Here is a 20041-nt window from a genome sequence, read left to right as displayed (position 1 = left end):
GAAGGACAGGTGGCTGAATGATAGAAAGAAGGAAGAGGTGAATGAAAAAGAAACTAAAGTATGATGAAAAATGAGGAAGAATAAACGACAGAAGGAAGGAACTGATAAGAGAATGAATTCATTATAGGAGGAGGGAGGACGGGTGAAAATCAAGGAAGGAGGGAATTGAAATGAATGAAGGATAGGATTGAATCAATGAATGAGTGATGAGTGGGTGGATAGAAAAAGGAAAAAAGTGCAAGAAGAAATGAATGAATGGAAAGGAGGAAGGGAAGAACAGATGCAAATTATGAAGGATGAAAATGGAAGAAAATAAAGGAAGGAATGTCTCTACTAACAAACAAGTCAATGAAAGAATGAAGAAAGGAAAGAAGGAATGAACACATTGGTGAATAAATGAAGGATGGAACCAATGAAGTAAGACAGGCAGAATGAATAGAGGCATAGCCTAAACGTGTGACGGAAGGACGTCTGTCTCTGTCTGCTGACAGGAGAGTGAGATCCTGAACACGGCGGTGCTGAACGGGAAGACGGTGGCGGTGCCGGTGAAGGTGGTGACGGTGGGCACAGACGGGACGGTTACGGACGTGTCCGACGCGGTGCAGTGCCAGTCCACCGATGAAGACGTGGTTAAGGTCAGTGTGTTCTTGCTTCCTCACTCAAAGGAAACAACTTTGAATCAACATGCTAGGATTACATTTCATTCATGCTTAACCCTTTCCCCTCCAAACACGGAATTTTCCGTTATTTGTGAGAAAACGCTTCCAGGACAAAAACGGAATTTTCCGGGTTTCCGTGTTTTCACTGTCAGACACTAGGGGCGCTATTACGCATCTCCTGAATGAGTACTGAATCTCCTGATCAAAACACACACGAGTAAGACGCAGTAAAACAAGCGATCGTATGTAATCATATGCATATGAAAAATATCAGGATCATCAACATTAAACATAATATTTATCAAAACTATCTAATGTTACTGAATAAAATATGGACCAGGATGAGCTACAGGACTGTGAAGCATTAGGGGTGTTGATGGACTCGATCTACTCCATCTGTGTTAGATCATCGCTATGAATCTGATCTGGATCTGGAAACGTGATTTTCTCAGCTTTTTGTTCAAAATGTTATTTTTTTTTCATTAAACTTACCCATATTGAGGTATTGATTAAAAAAGCAAGCTTATGATTTTTTTGTTTGTTTGTTTGTTTGTTTGTTTGTTTGTTTGTTTAAAAGAAGGTCAGCTCTTTCCTTTGATATTTTGCACGATCATTCATAAAACTTAATATTCTATGGGCTATTAAAGGAACTGTATCTGAGAAATTAGATACAGAAATTTCAATTAATCATAAAATGGCCCTGATATGCCACTAGACATTAAGAAATCATGTTCATTTTAAATACTTCTATCACTGACAACAGTAGTCCGGCCAGGATATTGTCATTTATAAGGGTTTTTGTTGTAGCCCTCAACTGATGTTGATGTTGTCATGTTGTGTTTTGGCCTGAAGCTCCACCCTCCACCCATTGACCAATCACAAAGTCAGTAGTGTTTGGGAATCCGGGTTGCCAGATCTGCTCTAGTTGCCACAGCTGCAGCTACAAACGTTCCTGATGGATCCTGCAGCCTATCTGACAACCTCGAGTCAGGGGAGGGGGAGAGGGGGAGGGGATAGTGATTGCAGTACCAGTTTTGACCACAATCTTACATACACTTCCTTTAAATTCTGGTGAAAATGGTAAAAAAAAAAAAAAAAACTGGTGTTAGCTGGCAACTTTTTTTTTTTTTTTAAACGCTGGCGGGGAAAGAGTTAATGAAGTTTTTCCAATGATTAACGGAGGTGATGATTATCCATAATGTAGGGACACATTAATGAATTACAAATGCATCAAGAATCAATCTGAACCTATTAGAACGTTCTTTTCATATCTTCTCCTCTGTCTGTTCTTCCTCTGACACTCATTCAGCAGAGCTCCATTTCTCAAGTTCTTAATCGCCACATTGCAAAAAATCTGACAAGATGTCGTGATGTCCTTTGTGAAAGAGAAATACACTTCAGCATGTTTAAAAAGAGAACTTATTACGGAAATAATAGATTTTATGCTTACAGTAAATGCAAACTGAATGTACGCTTTTCATACACTTAATTAAATCATTTTTGTTTAAATGGGTGTGAAATGCAATTAGCTGAGCTTTGGAGGGTTTTTGTGACCCACTTAACTCTTAAATAACAATCATTATTACATATTCGGGTCTTTTAGCGACCTGGATCTATATCTGACACAGATGGATTTCTACCTGTCGCAATGATATAAAACTCAGCTGATATTAAAGTAATAATTACAGAAGAATAAAAGCATGAAAGGGTTCAGTTTGGGCAGATGTTCATCAGAGCTCATTTTCCAGTACATTCAGCATCTGGCTCATATTCGCCATCTCAAACATATTCTCAAAACTATCATTTTTAACATCTTCAAAATCAATATTTTGATCGCTGACAGCTTCTTCATCAGATCCACCATCAAGTGACAGTGACAGTAATATTTGCTCTGCAGTAAATCACTGAGCCATTTCAAGTTTCGCTGATGATGCTTCCTATTCTTTAGTTTTCTGTCAGCGGTAACTATGAGTGAAACGTCACTTCATCATTGTGTGTCAGACATTGCCCTTGTGGAATAAAGGTGAACTGCACCTACTTGGTCATCAAAGATTAAATTATTACAGTTGGTTTGCCGCTGCTGCTTACAGCAACTATTCACCTTAGCTCCACCCACGTCCTGTCTCTTTTCGGTATCTAGGAGTGACACGCTACCAAGATGGCGACAACTGGCTCCGCCCACTTTGATAAAAAAAAACTACTCTCATTCGAAACCTACAGGTGACGTCGCAGACAATACGTCCATTGTTTTATACAGTCTATATATGTGACTTTGTTCTGTGAACGACTTTCTGTGACACGTACTTTCTGTTTATGAAGAAAAAAAACTGTTTTTTGGCTGTAAAAAACAATGCTTTTTTATATAGCTACTGTAATGAAGTTCGTAGATGTGGAAAGGAGGCGGGAACTGGTGAACATTCAACCTTTAATCAATGACATAAACAAAATGAAAGTAAAAACAACAGCCCCTCACTGATGAAGGAGCCAAGAGTGGGGAGAGAGGAGAAAGAGAGAGAAAAATAAAAAGATCTATAATCATATGATCTATAAATCATTCAAGAACGTTGTGCAAGTTTACTGCAACAATGGAGCCGCAAACTTCATGTACTTTTGAAAATCCAGTGTTTAGTTGATCCTGGTAAGCGCTTATTGTCACAGTTGCAAACACAACGCTTTTCTTTAACGAGAGAGTTTGGAGTCACAGCCTTTGTTTCTTGGCGGACCTTTAAATAACGCAACACACACATCTCGCAGACATCCTGTAGAAGTCTACCAATCAGAGGATGACGTCAAATCCCCTGAAGTGTTTCCAGATAAGTGTGCCATATGCATCAGCGCGAGGTTGAGGACATCATCAGAAATATGAATCTATCCACCTGTGCACTCATATTCCCACAGCCTTAGTAAAATCGAACCTCTGTGTCATAAGTCCCTTTATAACTAAAATCATTAATTATTCCCTCCAGGCTGGCCTTGTTCCTTCATCACTTAAAACTGCTATCATCAGACCACTTCTTAAAAAACCCACTTTAGACCCAGATGTTATTGACAACTACAGACCCATCTCCAACCTCCCATACCGCTCTAAGGTGCTGGAAAAAGTTGTTGCTGCACAGCTTCAGGTCCAGTTGGAACAACAATATGAGAAATTTCAGACTGGTCACAGCACAGAAACTTTGGTCAGGGTCACAAACGATCTATTGTTGGCAGCAGATACTGGTTTCCCATCCCTTCTCATCCTCCTGGACTTAACTGCAGCTTTCAATACTGCTGTTAAAACCTTTTTAGCAGAGCTTTTGATTGATTTGCTGCTACATCATTTTTCAGTTTTATTTATTTATTCAGTTGATTTTGTGATTGTTTTAAATCTGTAGCACATTTTTGAAAGGCACCAGTAAGAGAAAAATAAATAAAAATCTTGCAGAAACGTAATGTTTTGTTGTATCATCCATAAATTCTTAAGACTTGTTGCTTTTGCCCCAGTATCTACAGCTGTCGCAGACATATTTATTTATTTTAACTCTCTTCCTGCTAAACACAGAACTTTCCGTTATTTGTAAGAGAACACTTCCAAGCCAAACACATAATTTTCTGTTTCCATATTTTCACTGTTATACACTAGGGGGCGCTATTACACATCTTCTGAATGAGTACAGAAACCCCCGATCAAAACACAGGCGAAGAAGTTTAAAAAAAAAAAAAAAACCAAGCGATCGCATGTAAGATGCATATGAAAAATAACGTGACATTAAACATCATATAAATCAAAACTATCTAATGTTACTGACTGACATGTGGAGCTACAGGACTGTGCAAGGATTAGGGTGTTGATGGACTCGATCTACTCCCTCTGTGTTTGATCATCGTTCTGAATCTGATCCGGATGTAGTCCTTGACAAAACATGATTTTCTCAGCGTTTTGCTAAAAATGTTGCTTTTTTATGAAATTTACCAACCTGGTCTCACATATTTCCGTGAAATCAACACGGACCCTTAACTCAAAAATCCGTGGTAGTTTCACGGAATCGCCGAAAATTCCATGATGGGTTAACGGAAGTGATGCCTATATAAGTCAATGACAGGCAGCATCTGTGGTCCACACACGGATTCCCACGCATTTAATGATTTGCATTTGTAAAAGTAGACATAATTTTATGAATATTTATAGCCTACTTTTATATTTCGGAGCAACTAACTCCACTCCTGCCCTAAACCTACCCACTCAACAATATAAAACACATAACAGGCCAAAAAATGTACAGTCACAGTTATTTATTGCAAAAACGGACCAGAAACAGTAGAAGTATTAACTCATGTTGCATTCCAAGTCTTCTGAAGTCATACGATATCTTCATGTAGTTGATCTTAATATTTTAATCGTTGAAATGATGACTGCGCTCCACACACGCATTCGTTCATATTTCTCATGATTCAAATGATACAGACGACTCTTCAGCATGACGCGATCGGTCACAAGACACACGAGAGCCAATGGCATTTTACAATCAAAGCTGACGTAATGACGCAATTGGTCACGCAACATACAACAGCCAATGCTGTCAAAGCTGACCTGACGTTTCTTCCGGCGGCAATATTTGTAATGTATTAATATTTGGCGGATGGACTCGACGTTCTGATCGCTTTGGGGATTTTCTTCACACAAATCAATCGTTTGGCCTCGGAACACTTGGAATATTTGTCGTTTCTGAATAAATTGTGCCTGCAGTATCTGTGTATCTGCCTGTTATATCCTGTTTTTTTATAATACACAAATGGGTAGGTTTAGGGAAGGGGTGGAGTTACATGTTCAAAACATGTCTGAATAAAAAGAAAAGAAAAATAAATAAAATTATGCTGACTGAATCAAAATGACGAATATAAGGTGTTGGAACAGGGAATCCGTGTGTGGACCACGGATGCTGCCTGTCATTGACTTACATAGCTATCACTTCCGTGAACCCATCACAGAATTTTTGGCGATTCCGTGAAACTAGCACAGATTTTTGAGTTAAGGGTCCGTGTTCATTTCACTGAAATCTGTGAGATCAGGTTGAAATGTACCTATATTCAAGTGTTGAGGAAAAAGGAATGCATTAAGCTACACTGTAAAAATTTTTTTTTTAAAAAGTTACCTGGTTGTCTTAACATTTTGAGTTCATTGAAATTAAAAATTTGAGTTAATACAATTAACATTTTTGAGAATCGACAACCTTTATTCAAATATTAATAAAATATTTATTTGGTAAGCATATTGGGTAAATTGTGTGTTTTATTTGTAATGACGATGTGAAACATGCCAAATTATACTTTTATATTTTTTATTTACAAATTATGTTTTCATGATTTATCTCATTTTTTTATGTGGTTCACATATAATAATATTTGGAGTTTATATTTATTAAACCAATTTACTTGATTGTATCAACTCAAATTTTTAAGGCAACCAGGTTACTTACCTTTATAAGTTAAAACAACAAAAAAATTGTACATTGTAGAATAAAATGGGTATGCTCAGATATTCATGCAATAAAATATTGTATGGGCATTACATTTTTGTGAAAATGATCAAAAACGCTTGTGCTGGCTTGCAATAAATAAATAAAAAATAAAAAATAAATAAACAAATAAATAAATAAATAAATAAATAAATAAATAAATAAAAATAAAAAAAACTGTTGGGGAAAGAGGTAATGATCAAAAGATGTGATGTCAAACATTTCAATTCCAATATACTTCAGCATGTCTATATACGGCATATCTTTTATTGTATAAATATTTTTACTTAAATTAATTCTGAAACTTGAATAAAGCTCTATTTGTCTGCTTTCAAATGATACCATTTTGGGCTCAAAACGGGGGTGTGCATATACTCATTTGTAATGACGATGTTGCAATTTAATACATTTAAAGTATAACAAATTAACTTTATATATTAAATATAAGCTATGTGCAATGCACACGCAGTTTTCTTAAGATGTGAAGAAGTGCGCATTCAGTGAAATTTAATACTTTTTCACAAGGGAAGTTCACTGACCATTATGTTCTTTTCTGTAATTTGTTCTCTTCTGTAAGTCTTGTCTTTTGGGGTTACTTTTCAATGCCTCCAGCTGGATCTTGCCCACATATGAGCTCAAATTCAATCATAGTGTATATAATTATGATGTTTGATTACGCATGAGATGGAATCTGCTGAAGCTTGTTTCTAAACAAGATTGGATTGTACGATTTTTTTTTCTTTTATTCTGGAGATGATAATTTGTTTGACGGGCCTATTAAGCTGAGGTTGTTTAGACATGAAATCCTCTCATTTTAAATGACCCGAAAGACATATACGCAATCAGCTTTCACTGTGGGAGTGATTTAACGCCAGCGACATTCGTAAGAATGTTTTTAATTGCTAATTTCAATGTGTTTCTTCACAGTTAAAAACACAGCTGTGCTTCAGCTAAAGCTCTCTCTTAAAAACATTAAAGGCTTTCGTCGTATGCAAATGATCAAAACGCTGTATATGTTTACATAGACCGCAGTAATCCAACTTTCGGCTTAACATTTCATTCATATTCATGAGTTAAAGTTTTAGTTTATCCCAGTTGATACTGTAGATGAAAATGTGAAAATAAAATGTGTGCAGTAATTACCTTAAGGAGCTATTTATTTCTTAAAATGACTTCTATTGGCTTAATATAATGTAGTCAGGCTGATTCACTCATTAAATAAGCAGGTAGTGAAGCCAGGTCATTTAGATGTCACTACACAAAGCACATATTTAGGCTTTAGTCAGAGCGTCCCTCCAGTTTAACACTTTGAACTGTTAACTTTACCTGTGGCAGGCGGGGGACTGTTTGTGAAACCACTCATTATTTAGTGACACTTTAGGTAAAGAAATTACATACTGCAGCTTCAGAGCATCTCCTATAAGTGGCCTGACTAGATCAACTATTTATTACCTGCACTGTAAAAATGCTATCATTTTACTACATAACACTATTTTGTTTTTTGTAAGGAATGTATTAGGTACACCTTGCTAGTATTGGTTTGGACCTCGTTTTGCCTTAATTCATTGCATTGATCCCACAAGATCATACATACATGCACACATGCACCAGTGTGCCATCTTAAGCCCCTTTCACACTGCGATTCCAGCAAATACACGGATAACGCGACCCGGCATTTGTTCCCGGGCCGCTAGATTTTGTCCATTCACACTGCCAGCGAAATACAGTAATATGTGCGCTTTCACACACAACCCGTAACGGTCCCGGGTCGAGTTGACACGTGACATCCTGATGTGACGTATAATGGCGAGCGATCTCAGCTTCAGCGAGGATAGTAAGGAGCTCCGTGGTCTCAACTTGTGTCCAGTTTGCGCACATTTCTGCTTGTTTAATTTTAGTTTCTTTTGTATACGAACACTCTCTGCGCTGCAGGGTTGTATTATTGAAAAAACAAGCTCTTGGAGTCGTACGATAATTACATACATGTTGCAGCATTAGTATTGACTTTTGTTCACACAGCGCTCATCCCGGATCGAACCCAGCAATGTTACTAGGTCCCCGATCCGGGTTCAATTCGGTAATCAATTCCGGGACGTGGTTGCTTTCACACAGAAGGCGACCCGGCAATGTTCTGGGAATTGCGGGTCCGATGTGCAGTGTGAAAGGGGCTTTAGAGGTCTACATTTTTTGGGAAAAACTGTATAGGGTCATCATCAACCCGAGGTGTGTAACAGTGTAAGTATTTTTTTTTTCTGCACAATAATTAAATCTTTGATGATTAAGTGCAGTTCACCTTTATTCCACAAGGGCAATGTCTGGCACACAATGATGAAGTGACGTTTCACTCATAGTTACCGCAGACAGAAAACTAAAGAATAGGAAGCATCATCAGCGAAACTTGAAATGGCTCAGTGATTTACTGCAGAGCAAATATTACTGTCACTGTCACTTGATGGTGGATCTGATGAAGAAGCTGTCAGCGATCAAAATATTGATTTTGAAGATGTTAAAAATGATTTAGTTTTGAGAATATGTTTGAGATGGCGAATATGAGCCAGATGCTGAATGAGCTCTGATGAGGACAGTGATGATGGTGTAAAACATTTGCTCAAACTGAACCCTTCCAAGCTCCAAAAGGTAACAAATATGCTTTATTTAATTCTTCTGTAATTGTTACTCTAATATCAGGAGTTTTATATTATCGCGACAGGTTGAGGTCCATCGGTGTTAGATAAAGATCCGGGTCGCTAAAGACCCGAATATGTAATAATCATTGGCGAAACATTTGTGCATTTAAGGGTTAACAGTGCGGTTTTCTTTGACTAGTTATTGTGGAGATTTGGTGGAGACCATGTGAAAATATCTCTATTAAAAAACATGAGCAGAGTGGCAAATCATTTTACTGACGGTGATTAATGTTACGTATACAAGTGTGACATATAGCTAAATAATGGATCTCTGGGCGTACACACTAATGCATAATGGATTTGCTTTGATCATAATCACTGAAGTGGGTTAGAAGGATAACCCACTTCGTTTTGATATGAATTCTGTTTCTTTGCAGAGTGATGCTATGTGTGCGTGTTAAGGAACTTGATAATAAAAGAAGGAACTAGTTGATATAAGGAGTGTGACAGATTTGAAAAAGTTTTGTTACCAGAGACATTTTCTTTCTATATGACCAGCATTTGGGATATTGGGTTATTATGTACCATTTTGGATCATTCTCTGAAACAGAAACCCATCAGCTTGCCTGTAGTCACAACAATAAACAATTAAAGAAAATGAATGCAACACATAATGGACTAAATCACACAATCTCTTTAGTTAAAACGGCAGCGCCAAACTGCTGAATGGCCATATTGCGCTGCATTATATCATGTTCTTACATGCTAAATAGAAATAGAACATTAGCATTTTATCTTTATTAGTGATTTAGCAGGGCTACAACTGATGAAAGTACACTAGTTATGCATTCATGTGGAGTTGCTTATAGTTTTTTTTTCCCCCACTAAGCTATTTTGAAATGCTGCCAAATACTAAGAGAATATGTATATACATACATATACATGAGGTCACACTTATTGCATAATTCTAGACATGCTGGTGGCTTGATCAGTTTTACTCATGTCATTAACTTCAGAAGCTGTCTGTGGTTATTAACTCAATATGTATGAACTGTAGACTGTAAATACATCAATTCTGCTTTTGTCACAATTTGTGAGAGCGTTGGCAAGTAAGGTCACCCTGACGACATCTCCAAATCAAAGCGCCCGATGTTCTTTGAATCACGTCACAAACAGCTGGATCAATTTCCAAACTTCTGAGAACTCCAGGAGCATATACGTGTTTGATAGTTGACCTTGATTAAAGTTTGCAATTATCACTCAACATATTTCAGTTTCAAAATTACTGAAAGCTATACACACTGGACATTTGTACTTGAAAAAAAAAAAATATATATAGATTTGAAAAGAATCGATTCATATGTAGTATATACTACTGTACATAATAAGTATTTTTGTTGTTGTTGTTGTTGTTTTTTGTCTTAGCACTATTTTAAATGTTTCTTGGGTCAAATTATATGTGCTCGCATTCATTTATATTCATTTAATAATAAAAAAAATTAAAAGTGTGTGCATATATAAGTATCATTATTCTTTAAAATTATTAGGATGCAAGTTATTAACATTTTAAAATGTCACATTTAAAGAAATCTATTAAAAAAAAAAATTAATGATCATATCTAAATATTTATTAAAATGCAAAGACTGCAATAATTTATTTTATTTTTTTGAGCAACTAGATTAGATACATGTATATTTATTAAAGAGCCATAAGGACCTACTAGGCATTATAAATAAAGATTATTATTTTTTTGCCACAAAATGACTCTAATTTGCCTCTTTAAATTGGAATTCTCGATTTTAACCTTAACTACTACACTAATTGTAATATAAATAATAATAATAATAATAATAAATATTTTAAGTGGTCATTAATTGACAATAATTGCACAAATAGTATTTAGTACCAAAAGATCTCCTCAAAACATTCAATAAATATTATTGAACTAAAATATAGAATATTTTTTAAATTGAAAAATAGTTACGGTGTATGGTCACATTTGACCATCAATGAGAATGAGTGTGAACAATTAGTAAGGTAATACCTCAGGGCTAAATACAAAAATAACATTAATGTTAACCATGTTGCATCTCTATCAGTCCATAATAAAACGATCCTGTGAATATGGCTGACTTAATAATCAATGCACACTATGCTTTACTGTTTACCAAAACTTGCTGCAAACATCTGTATAGTGAAACTGTTTTGTATCCGCTTAAGCCATTCAAATGCATTGGCACAGCATTAGAAGTATTGAGCGCTCCATGAACCATTTATCATTTTATAAATTATATACAAAACAAAAGGTAAAATTATAAATGTTTTGAGTCACTATTAAGCCATTTAATGCATCCTTGCTGAATGTTCATTTCTTTCAAAAAAAAAAATTATTGACCCCAAACTTCGAACATGAATTGTGTCACATTTGTTATTGTGTGCAGTCCATTTAAATGTGTAAAATGGAAGTTCTCTGTATTTGTGTTTGGACTATGCAGGTTTGGACAAGGATTTGGAGTTCCGTTTTTAGTCCCCAGCATGCTTTGCTTAAAGAGTAAATGTTGAAATGTCATTATTTTATTTGCTTTTGAGCAAGATAAGAAAGGGGAGAGACTTTCTTTGTGTTTAATGTTTAATGTTGTATTATGCTGGATTTTAGAAGAGTTTCTGTTATGTTGGAGTTTGGGGAGTTAATGTTGTGGTGAAGAGTGGAGCTTGTACCCAATGACGGGTAGACGAAGAGTATGCTGTATGTTGCTTTTTCAATGAGCAATTACACTGCAAATGTTGCTAGTAGCTAGTTTAATCTTTTTGTGCTGTACATTGCATCATTGCATAAGTGCACAGTTAAAAATAATCCCATTCAGCATCCTAGTGTGTGCTTCTGCTAGCAATAGGACATGCTGTAGGTTTAGTTGAGCTACTTTGATACATCTAATATTGTTATTGTTATCATAAAGTTTACTGAGTTGAATTGGTTTGAGTTTACAAGACAATTTCATGTTAACAAGTATGCAAATGAGTAATTTATTTAATAATATAATTAAATTGTCAAATAAAGAATTATTTATTTTGTAACAGTTATGCCATTTTACAGGATAGTGTAGTAATAGTCATTTAAGGAGCCATATATTGTACTCTTTAGTAGGCCTACCATTTTTGTCTCCCAGAAGTCCACTTATAATGTTTATTAAATATACTGTACATTACACATTAAATATGATGTATAAAGCTTCTTACACCAACACAGTCATTGTCTAGGTTTAAAATTGCACCTTTTCTCAAATTTTTACCCTTTTAATACGCAATATGATATCAATGAGGTTTTTTTCCTTCTTAAAATTGGACATTATAATGATATCAATTAAAAAAAATGCTTTTTTTTTAAATGTATTTATTTTGTAAAAGTTTGTTGCCTCCAGGCAACATTGTACCACAATTGACAAATTGATACATTTCACATTTTTCATGTAGAAAAAAAAAAAACATTTATTGAAAACATCAATTTATTTAACCAGACCCTTGAACAAACACATTTTTCCAGTTTTTAAAGAATAACAAATTTCATAATAAAAAAAAGTACCATTTCATATTCCACATTGTACCATTGTGGAACACACATATTCCCAAACCATCATATCTAGTTTATTCCATCCATCTTCACTCTCAGCGTTACTCGCTCCCTGCCAGATTATCACTCTGACCTCATCTTCCTCATCCCTGTATGGCATCAGCACCCTCATCAACTGGCAGATGGGTTTTATACATTTTTTGAACTGCTATAGAAAATGTGCAGATCATAATCTAAGCAGATATAATATGTGAATTCCTATTCTTCTAAGTGCATTTCAACATCATGCAAAATGTGAATATATTCAGATCATTATAATTATTTTCTTTACAAATATAATATGTATCCAACCTAGTGTGTATGGTATTACCTAATGTGATTCCATATGGTACAATTTTGCATTGAGGCAACACAGTTTGTTATTACTCTAAAATATTTGATGATATATAATGTAAAGTTATTTAAAATAAATGAGTGAAAAATGAAACGGGACACAAAATAGACCCATGTGGGTTGTGACCACTTTTTTGCACTTTCATTGATTAGATTTCATTGATGTTTGAACAATAAATGGGTGTATCGTTTTATTTAAAATAGACTATGTTGCCGTACAATAGAGGCAGTGTTGCCAAGTCTGCGGTTTTCCCACAAAATTGGGCTACTTCATCACTTTTGCCGCGGGCTGTTTTTCATGTCCGCGGGTTGAAGTGACCCTAATTATGTGATATATAGCCCCGGAAATGCTAATTTTAGCAGGGAACCCTTGCAAAAAAACACATTTTATCCCTAAGAACTTTTTATTTTTATTTTTTTACCAGGGAACCCCCCCCCCCCCAAAAAAAAAAAAAAAATTGATTTTGGGATAGTTTTGAGTTGCAAGTGGGCAGGTTTTGTTGTGAAAACCTGGCAACCCTGCATAGAGGATTAAGAAATAAACTGTAACAGTACTGTAAGACTTCTGTTTGTAAATGATCTGTTATGATTGGCTAACTCTGTAAAAACTACCAGCCCTAACTTTGTCATCAATCATCATGTGAGCTCATTTGCTGCATACTAATACTAGTCATTTATCAACCAATTTTAATATGAGTGTAAATATATCTATATTAGGGGTGTAATGATACACTAATGCAGCGGTTCGGTTTGGTTCTGTTCTGTTTGCTGTGGGGCAGGGTTCATGGCAGGGCACCAGCAATAATAACACTAGATTCACTTTTAACTTAATAATAACAACAATAATTAAACTAATTTATCTTATCTTTAACACTTTATAATAACTACACGCTATGAATCATTAGTAAATAGTCACTTTGTCATTTATAAAATACTAATAGACATTAGTAAGCATTGAGGCAAAATAGTCCTCACTTTAGATCAGCTCACAAAAAAGTGAACTGACAACTACTTAATGTTTTATAACTACCTGAATTAATAATGAATTACAGTAGGAATATCATGTTAATAATGCATTTATGAACACACTGAGTAAATGTACATTTAAAAAGTGTATTACACTTTAACGGTTCACAAAATTCACGGTTCGGTTCGATACGATACACTAGTGTCACGGTTCGGTTCTGTACGGTTCGGTACGTTTTAGATACAGCAAAAATAAAAAAATTGGCAGATAAATTACCTTTTTTTTTTTTTTTTTTTTTTTAAACTAACAGTATGATTTAAAATAAAATAAAAAATAAACATTGAACAATGATGGAGCTATACTTTACCCATCTTCTATGTAGTTACAGAAATAGACATTAGCTCTTTAGATTAGCTCTCTCCACACTTTTTTCACACACTACTGCTTCTGTCATCCCTTTGGCCAAATCTTCACTTGTTTGACTCTCAAGGGGGCGTGTCTGAAGAACGTGGCTGTTCAGCTCCCATTCATCGGTAATGTTATGTGCTGTTACATTCAGGTAGCTTTGTGTAGCCCTTGACGTCCAGCCGTCTGTTGTCAGAGCAACCGCTGTTGCTTTGGCCAATTGGTTCTCTATTTGAGCTTTTTTTTTTTTTTAGTACAAAGCAGGAATTACTGGCTGAAATGGGCTTGTGAAGGAACATTCTAACGGGGCGGGGCTCAATTACTTTAAGCACGTTCTTAAAACTCCGTATGCAGTGCGTATGCGGTGCAGGAGCCGCACGCCCTGTTGTCCTTTCACATGTTGCGTTTTCAGTCCGCGACCGTTAACATGGGTACAGAAAAAGTATGCACCGCATAGGCTACGCACTGCAGACGGAGTTTGTGTGAAACGGGCGTATGGTCTCATATCCGCGGCTATAAATGTCTTTTGCCATTTGAATAAGTTGGAAATGTCTGTCTAAATGCTGCGGGGATAGTTTGTGGCTGTTTATTCTTTTTATCGTCTTGTTGTCGGCGTAAATGAGTTGACTGACATGACATGAATTATTCCCGCTGCTGTACCATCAGCAAATGCGACCGTTGTTTTTTAATCCATCACTCTTGCCAACACCATCATAGCTTACAGAGAATCCAAAGTTCACCAACACACCAGACCCGTTGGTTATTGGAGGATCTTCTATTTCTGGTCTGTTAAACGCAATAGCCATTTTGCAATGAGCATTCAGCGTGTATTGAGTAAGCGGGCACCTGACTGAGCAGTCTAAAACATATTTGTTTTTAGTTTTTTTCTCTTAGTCAGGGACATTGCCTGTTACGTCGTTTTGGTTATTGGGCTACCTTGTTGAACGCATATTATTATATTTCACACACTTTTTTATTTTCCAAATCTAATTAATTAGTCCAAGAACCGTTCGGTACATAATGCGTACCGAACCGAAAGCCTCGTACCGAATGGTTCAATACGAATACGCGTATCGTTACACCCCTAATATATATATATATATATATATATATATATATATATATATATATATATATATATATATATATATATATATATATATATATATATATATATATATATATATATATATATATATGCAGTCTTGTTCAAAATAATAGCAGTACAATGTGACTAACCAGAATAATCAAGGTTTTTTGTATATTTTTTTATTGCTACGTGGCAAACAAGTTACCAGTAGGTTCAGTAGATTCTCAGAAAACAAATGAGACCCAGCATTCATGATATGCACGCTCTTAAGGCTGTGCAATTGGGCAATTAGTTGAATTAGTTGAAAGGGGTGTGTTCAAAAAAATAGCAGTGTGGCATTCAATCACTGAGGTCATCAATTTTGTGAAGAAACAGGTGTGAATCAGGTGGCCCCTATTTAAGGATGAAGCCAACACTTGTTGAACATGCATTTGAAAGCTGAGGAAAATGGGTCGTTCAAGACATTGTTCAGAAGAACAGCGTACTTTGATTAAAAAGTTGATTAGAGAGGGGAAAACCTATAAAGAGGTGCAAAAAATGATAGGCTGTTCAGCTAAAATGATCTCCAATGCCTTAAAATGGAGAGCAAAACCAGAGAGACGTGGAAGAAAACGGAAGACAACCATCAAAATGGATAGAAGAATAACCAGAATGGCAAAGGCTCAGCCAATGATCACCTCCAGGATGATCAAAGACAGTCTGGAGTTACCTGTAAGTACTGTGACAGTTAGAAGACGTCTGTGTGAAGCTAATCTATTTTCAAGAATCCCCCGCAATGTCCCTCTGTTAAAAAAAAGGCATGTGCAGAAAAGGTTACAATTTGCCAAAGAACACATCAACTGGCCTAAAGAGAAATGGAGGAACATTTTGTGGACTGATGAGAGTAAAATTGTTCTTTTTGGGTCCAAGGGCCACAGGCAGTTTGTGAGACGACCCCCAAACTCTGAATTCAAGCCACAGTACACAGTGAAGACAGTGAAGCATGGAGGTGCAAGCATCATGATATGGGCATGTTTCTCCTACTATGGTGTTGGGCCTATTTATCGCATACCAGGGATCATGGATCAGTTTGCATATGTTAAAATACTTGAAGAGGTCATGTTGCCCTATGCTGAAGAGGACATGCCCTTGAAACGGTTGTTTCAACAAGACAATGACCCAAAACACACTAGTAAACGGGCAAAGTCTTGGTTCCAAACCAACAAAATTAATGTTATGGAGTGGCCAGCCCAATCTCCAGACCTTAATCCAATTGAGAACTTGTGGGGTGATATCAAAAATGCTGTTTCTGAAGCAAAACCAAGAAATGTGAATGAATTGTGGAATGTTGTTAAAGAATCATGGAGTGGAATAACAGCTGAGAGGTGCCACAAGTTGGTTGACTCCATGCCACACAGATGTCAAGCAGTTTTAAAAACTGTGGTCATACAACTAAATATTAGTTTAGTGATTCGCAGGATTGCTAAATCCCAGAAAAAAAAATGTTTGTACAAAATAGTTTTGAGTTTGTACAGTCAAAGGTAGACACTGCTATTTTTTTGAACACACCCCTTTCAACTAATTGCCCAATTGCACAGCCTTAAGAGCGTGCATATCATGAATGCTGGGTCTTGTTTGTTTTCTGAGAATCTACTGAACCTACTGGTAACTTGTTTGCCACGTAGCAATAAAAAATATACTAAAAACCTTGATTATTCTGGTTAGTCACATTGTACTGCTATTATTTTGAACAAGACTGTATATATATATATATATATATATATATATATATATATATATATATATATATATATATATATATATATATATATATATATATATAATATATATATATATATAAAATATGCAAGTATATACTTGCTACTGCTAACATATACACAGACGCTACTGTGAGCATGTAAGATATGCTGCTGGTGAGGTGGAGGGTTTTTGAGGATCTCTGATAGCGCATTACATGACTACACTAAAGCACTGAACCAGGCAATTTAAATATTATTTAAGCAATTACATTGGCTGAAGGATCAGCAGAAGCCAATCAGCTTGTGCCATGTGGTAACGATGTGATTGCTTGCGGATTACTTTCAGTATAGTATTTCTATATACTATATACACCGTTAGATTCCATTATGTTTATAACCAATTCCATTCTGGCATAACATTATGACCTAATTTTGTGTTGGTCCCACTTTTGCTGCCAAAACAGGCCTGGTCCATCGAGGCATGGACTCCACTAGACCCTGAAGGTGTGCTGTGGTTTATCATGATGTTTGCAGTAGATCTTTTCAAGTCCTGTAAGTTGCAAGGTAAGGCCTCCATTGATCAGATTTGCTTGTTCCGCACATCCCACAGATGCTCGATTGGATTGAGATCTGGGGAATTTGGAGGCCAAGTCAACACCTCAAATTTGTTGTTGTGCCCCTCAAACCATTACTGAACCATTTTTGATTTGTGGCAGGACGGATGATGCTGCTGAAAGAGGCCACAGCCACCAGGGAATTCCGTTTCCATGAAAGGGTGTACATGATCTACAACAATGCTTAGGTATAGCATGTCAAAGTAACATCCACATGGATGACAGGAACCAAGGTTTCCCAGCAAAACATTGCCCAAAGCATCACACTGCCTCCGCCGGCTTGCCTTCTTCCAATAGTGCATCCTGTTGCCATGTGTTCCCCAGGTAAGTGACGCACACTCACCCGGCCATCCACGTGATGTAAAAGAAAACATGATTCATTAGACCAGGCCACCTTCTTCCATTGCACATGGTCCAGTTCTGATGCTCACGTGCCCACTGTTGGTACTTTCGGGGACAGGGGTCAGCATGGGCACCCTGACTGATCTGTGGCTATGCAGCCCCATACGCAACAAACTGCGATGCACTGTGTATTCTGACACTTCTCTATCAGAACCAGCATTAAATTCTTGATAAATCTGAGCAACAGTAGCTTGTCTGTTTGATCAGAAAAAAACATGGGACAGCCTTCGCTTCCCTCGTGCATCAATGAGCCTTTGACCCAGTTGCTGGCTAACCACCGTTCCTTCCTTGGACAACTTTTGATGGATACTGACCACTGCAGACCAGGAACATCCCACAAGAGCTGCATATTTGGAGTTGCTCTGATCCAGGCGTATAGCCATCACAATTTGGCAACTTGCCAAACTCACTCAAATCCTTCCGCTTGCCCCTTTTTCCTAGCCTGACAAGCCAGACCCACATCAAGATGTTTGGTCTGGAAACTCACCATAGACAGGGCTCAATCCGAGGGGCGGGATAAACGGTTGTCTTTCATACTCCCTCTGCACGCGATGGGATAGCGCTACACCAACCAGAGCAGTGAAGGTGAAGCAGAGCTTGTTGATAGATTAAACATTCGCCGTATCCGGTCAGCAAATCTCCGAACACATCTTCCCTTCTTAAGAATGACTTCAGTGCCGTTCTTTTTTCTTTTCTCAGAGAAAAGCTTAACTCCAAGTCTTCCAGATTCGCGGTCAAAGCTGATTCAAAAGACCGCCGTTCGCCAGTTTCTGCGTTTACTAGAAGCACGCAAACGCAACTCGGCCGTCATCATTATGGCCCCGCCCACCGACTCTATACACGATGTGATTGGCCCGGCAAGAGTTTGGTGATTGCAGCTCAGAAGGGTATTGAGAGTTGCTAGACGACACTCGCGAGCAGATTAGATTTGCTGCCGCTAGGGTGCGTCTAGATTTCTAGGCTACCTTTTTCGTGCTTCTAACACATCAATTTTGAGGACAAAATGTTCACATGCTTCCTAATATATCCCACCCACTAACAGATCCCATGATGAAGAGAAAGTGGTATTCATTTCACCTGTCATAATGTTATACCTGATCTCTACTTCAGCATAAAAGCAGAAAAAAAAAACTCTTAAGTCAAGAGTGCACTTGTGAGCATCTCAACCTAATATAGAAACATGACTCTTCAGATCAACAGCAATAATGTGCATAATGGTACAGATGTTAGTGGCTTGCACATACTGCAATGCACTCTGGGAATAGGTTGTGTAGAAAACTTGTGAAGGTTGTGTGTTGTATCTGCAGCGTTACACCAGACACAAAATTATAGTGTCCTATCAAAGTGACATATTTGAATCCATTCAAACCTATAAGACTGCAGTAAAAGCTCAAATTTATTGACCAAACCTTTCTGTGAAAATAATACTGGTATGTGTGTATTTTAGTAGGTTTGTGTGGAATCGATGAAACTTGGGCCATATACCATGATGCTGTATAGAGTGTGAGAGAGAGCGCACAGGGGAGTGTTATCTGGGATTCTTTCAAAGGAGTCGTTTGATGTAAAGCACTATTGGAAGCCAGTCAGGTAAAACTGATGACCGCATAAAAAGGTGAGTTTAGATCACCGGTTCTCCCGAAAGGAGTGACATGCGGAGCTACATTAGTAGTCCAAACGTGTCTAGTAGAGCAGATGAAGTGTTTAATATAAATAGGAGGAAGTAAAAGTTGAATGTACTTTTCTTGGATGTATTTCACCTTTGATTATAAATAACTTCCTCCTTCACGAGGACCCACATAGTTGTAGTTTAAGACCTGGTTAATTGTGCTGTCAGACCTGCTCAGTCAAACTCGTGTACGAGCCGCCTGTTCATGGTCCGGCCCTTTCGTTCCTCAGATGGCTGCTTGATTGGATGTGTCTGACAGGTAGTTAATTTTCCAGACTGAATAGGCATGGCTGTAACAGTGTGGTGAGAGATTCCCCAGTCTGTGGCAGTGATTAATGATGACGCCCAATGTGTTGTGTGTTTGTGTGCCTCTCTGTGTCCGTAACAATAGATTTGAGTTAGTGATGTTGGAATT

The 20041-nt window shown here is 37.0% G+C and overlaps 1 protein-coding gene across 2 annotated transcripts in view; it reads left to right on the top strand.

Moving 5' to 3' along the window:
• The window catches only part of si:dkeyp-14d3.1 (transmembrane protein 132C), a 507611-nt gene that overhangs the window by 430288 nt on the left and 57282 nt on the right, over positions 1-20041 (top strand). For both annotated transcript variants that reach the window (XM_067413320.1, XM_067413321.1), the window contains one exon: positions 492-635. In XM_067413320.1, coding sequence (XP_067269421.1) covers positions 492-635 — 144 coding nt within the window. The remainder of the gene's footprint in view (positions 1-491; positions 636-20041) is intronic.

This window comes from Pseudorasbora parva, chromosome 13 (assembly GCF_024679245.1).
Source record: "Pseudorasbora parva isolate DD20220531a chromosome 13, ASM2467924v1, whole genome shotgun sequence".
Lineage (NCBI taxonomy): Eukaryota > Metazoa > Chordata > Actinopteri > Cypriniformes > Gobionidae > Pseudorasbora > Pseudorasbora parva.
The sequence above is the reverse complement of the archived record's forward strand: the minus strand, read 5'-3'. Positions and strand labels throughout refer to the sequence as shown.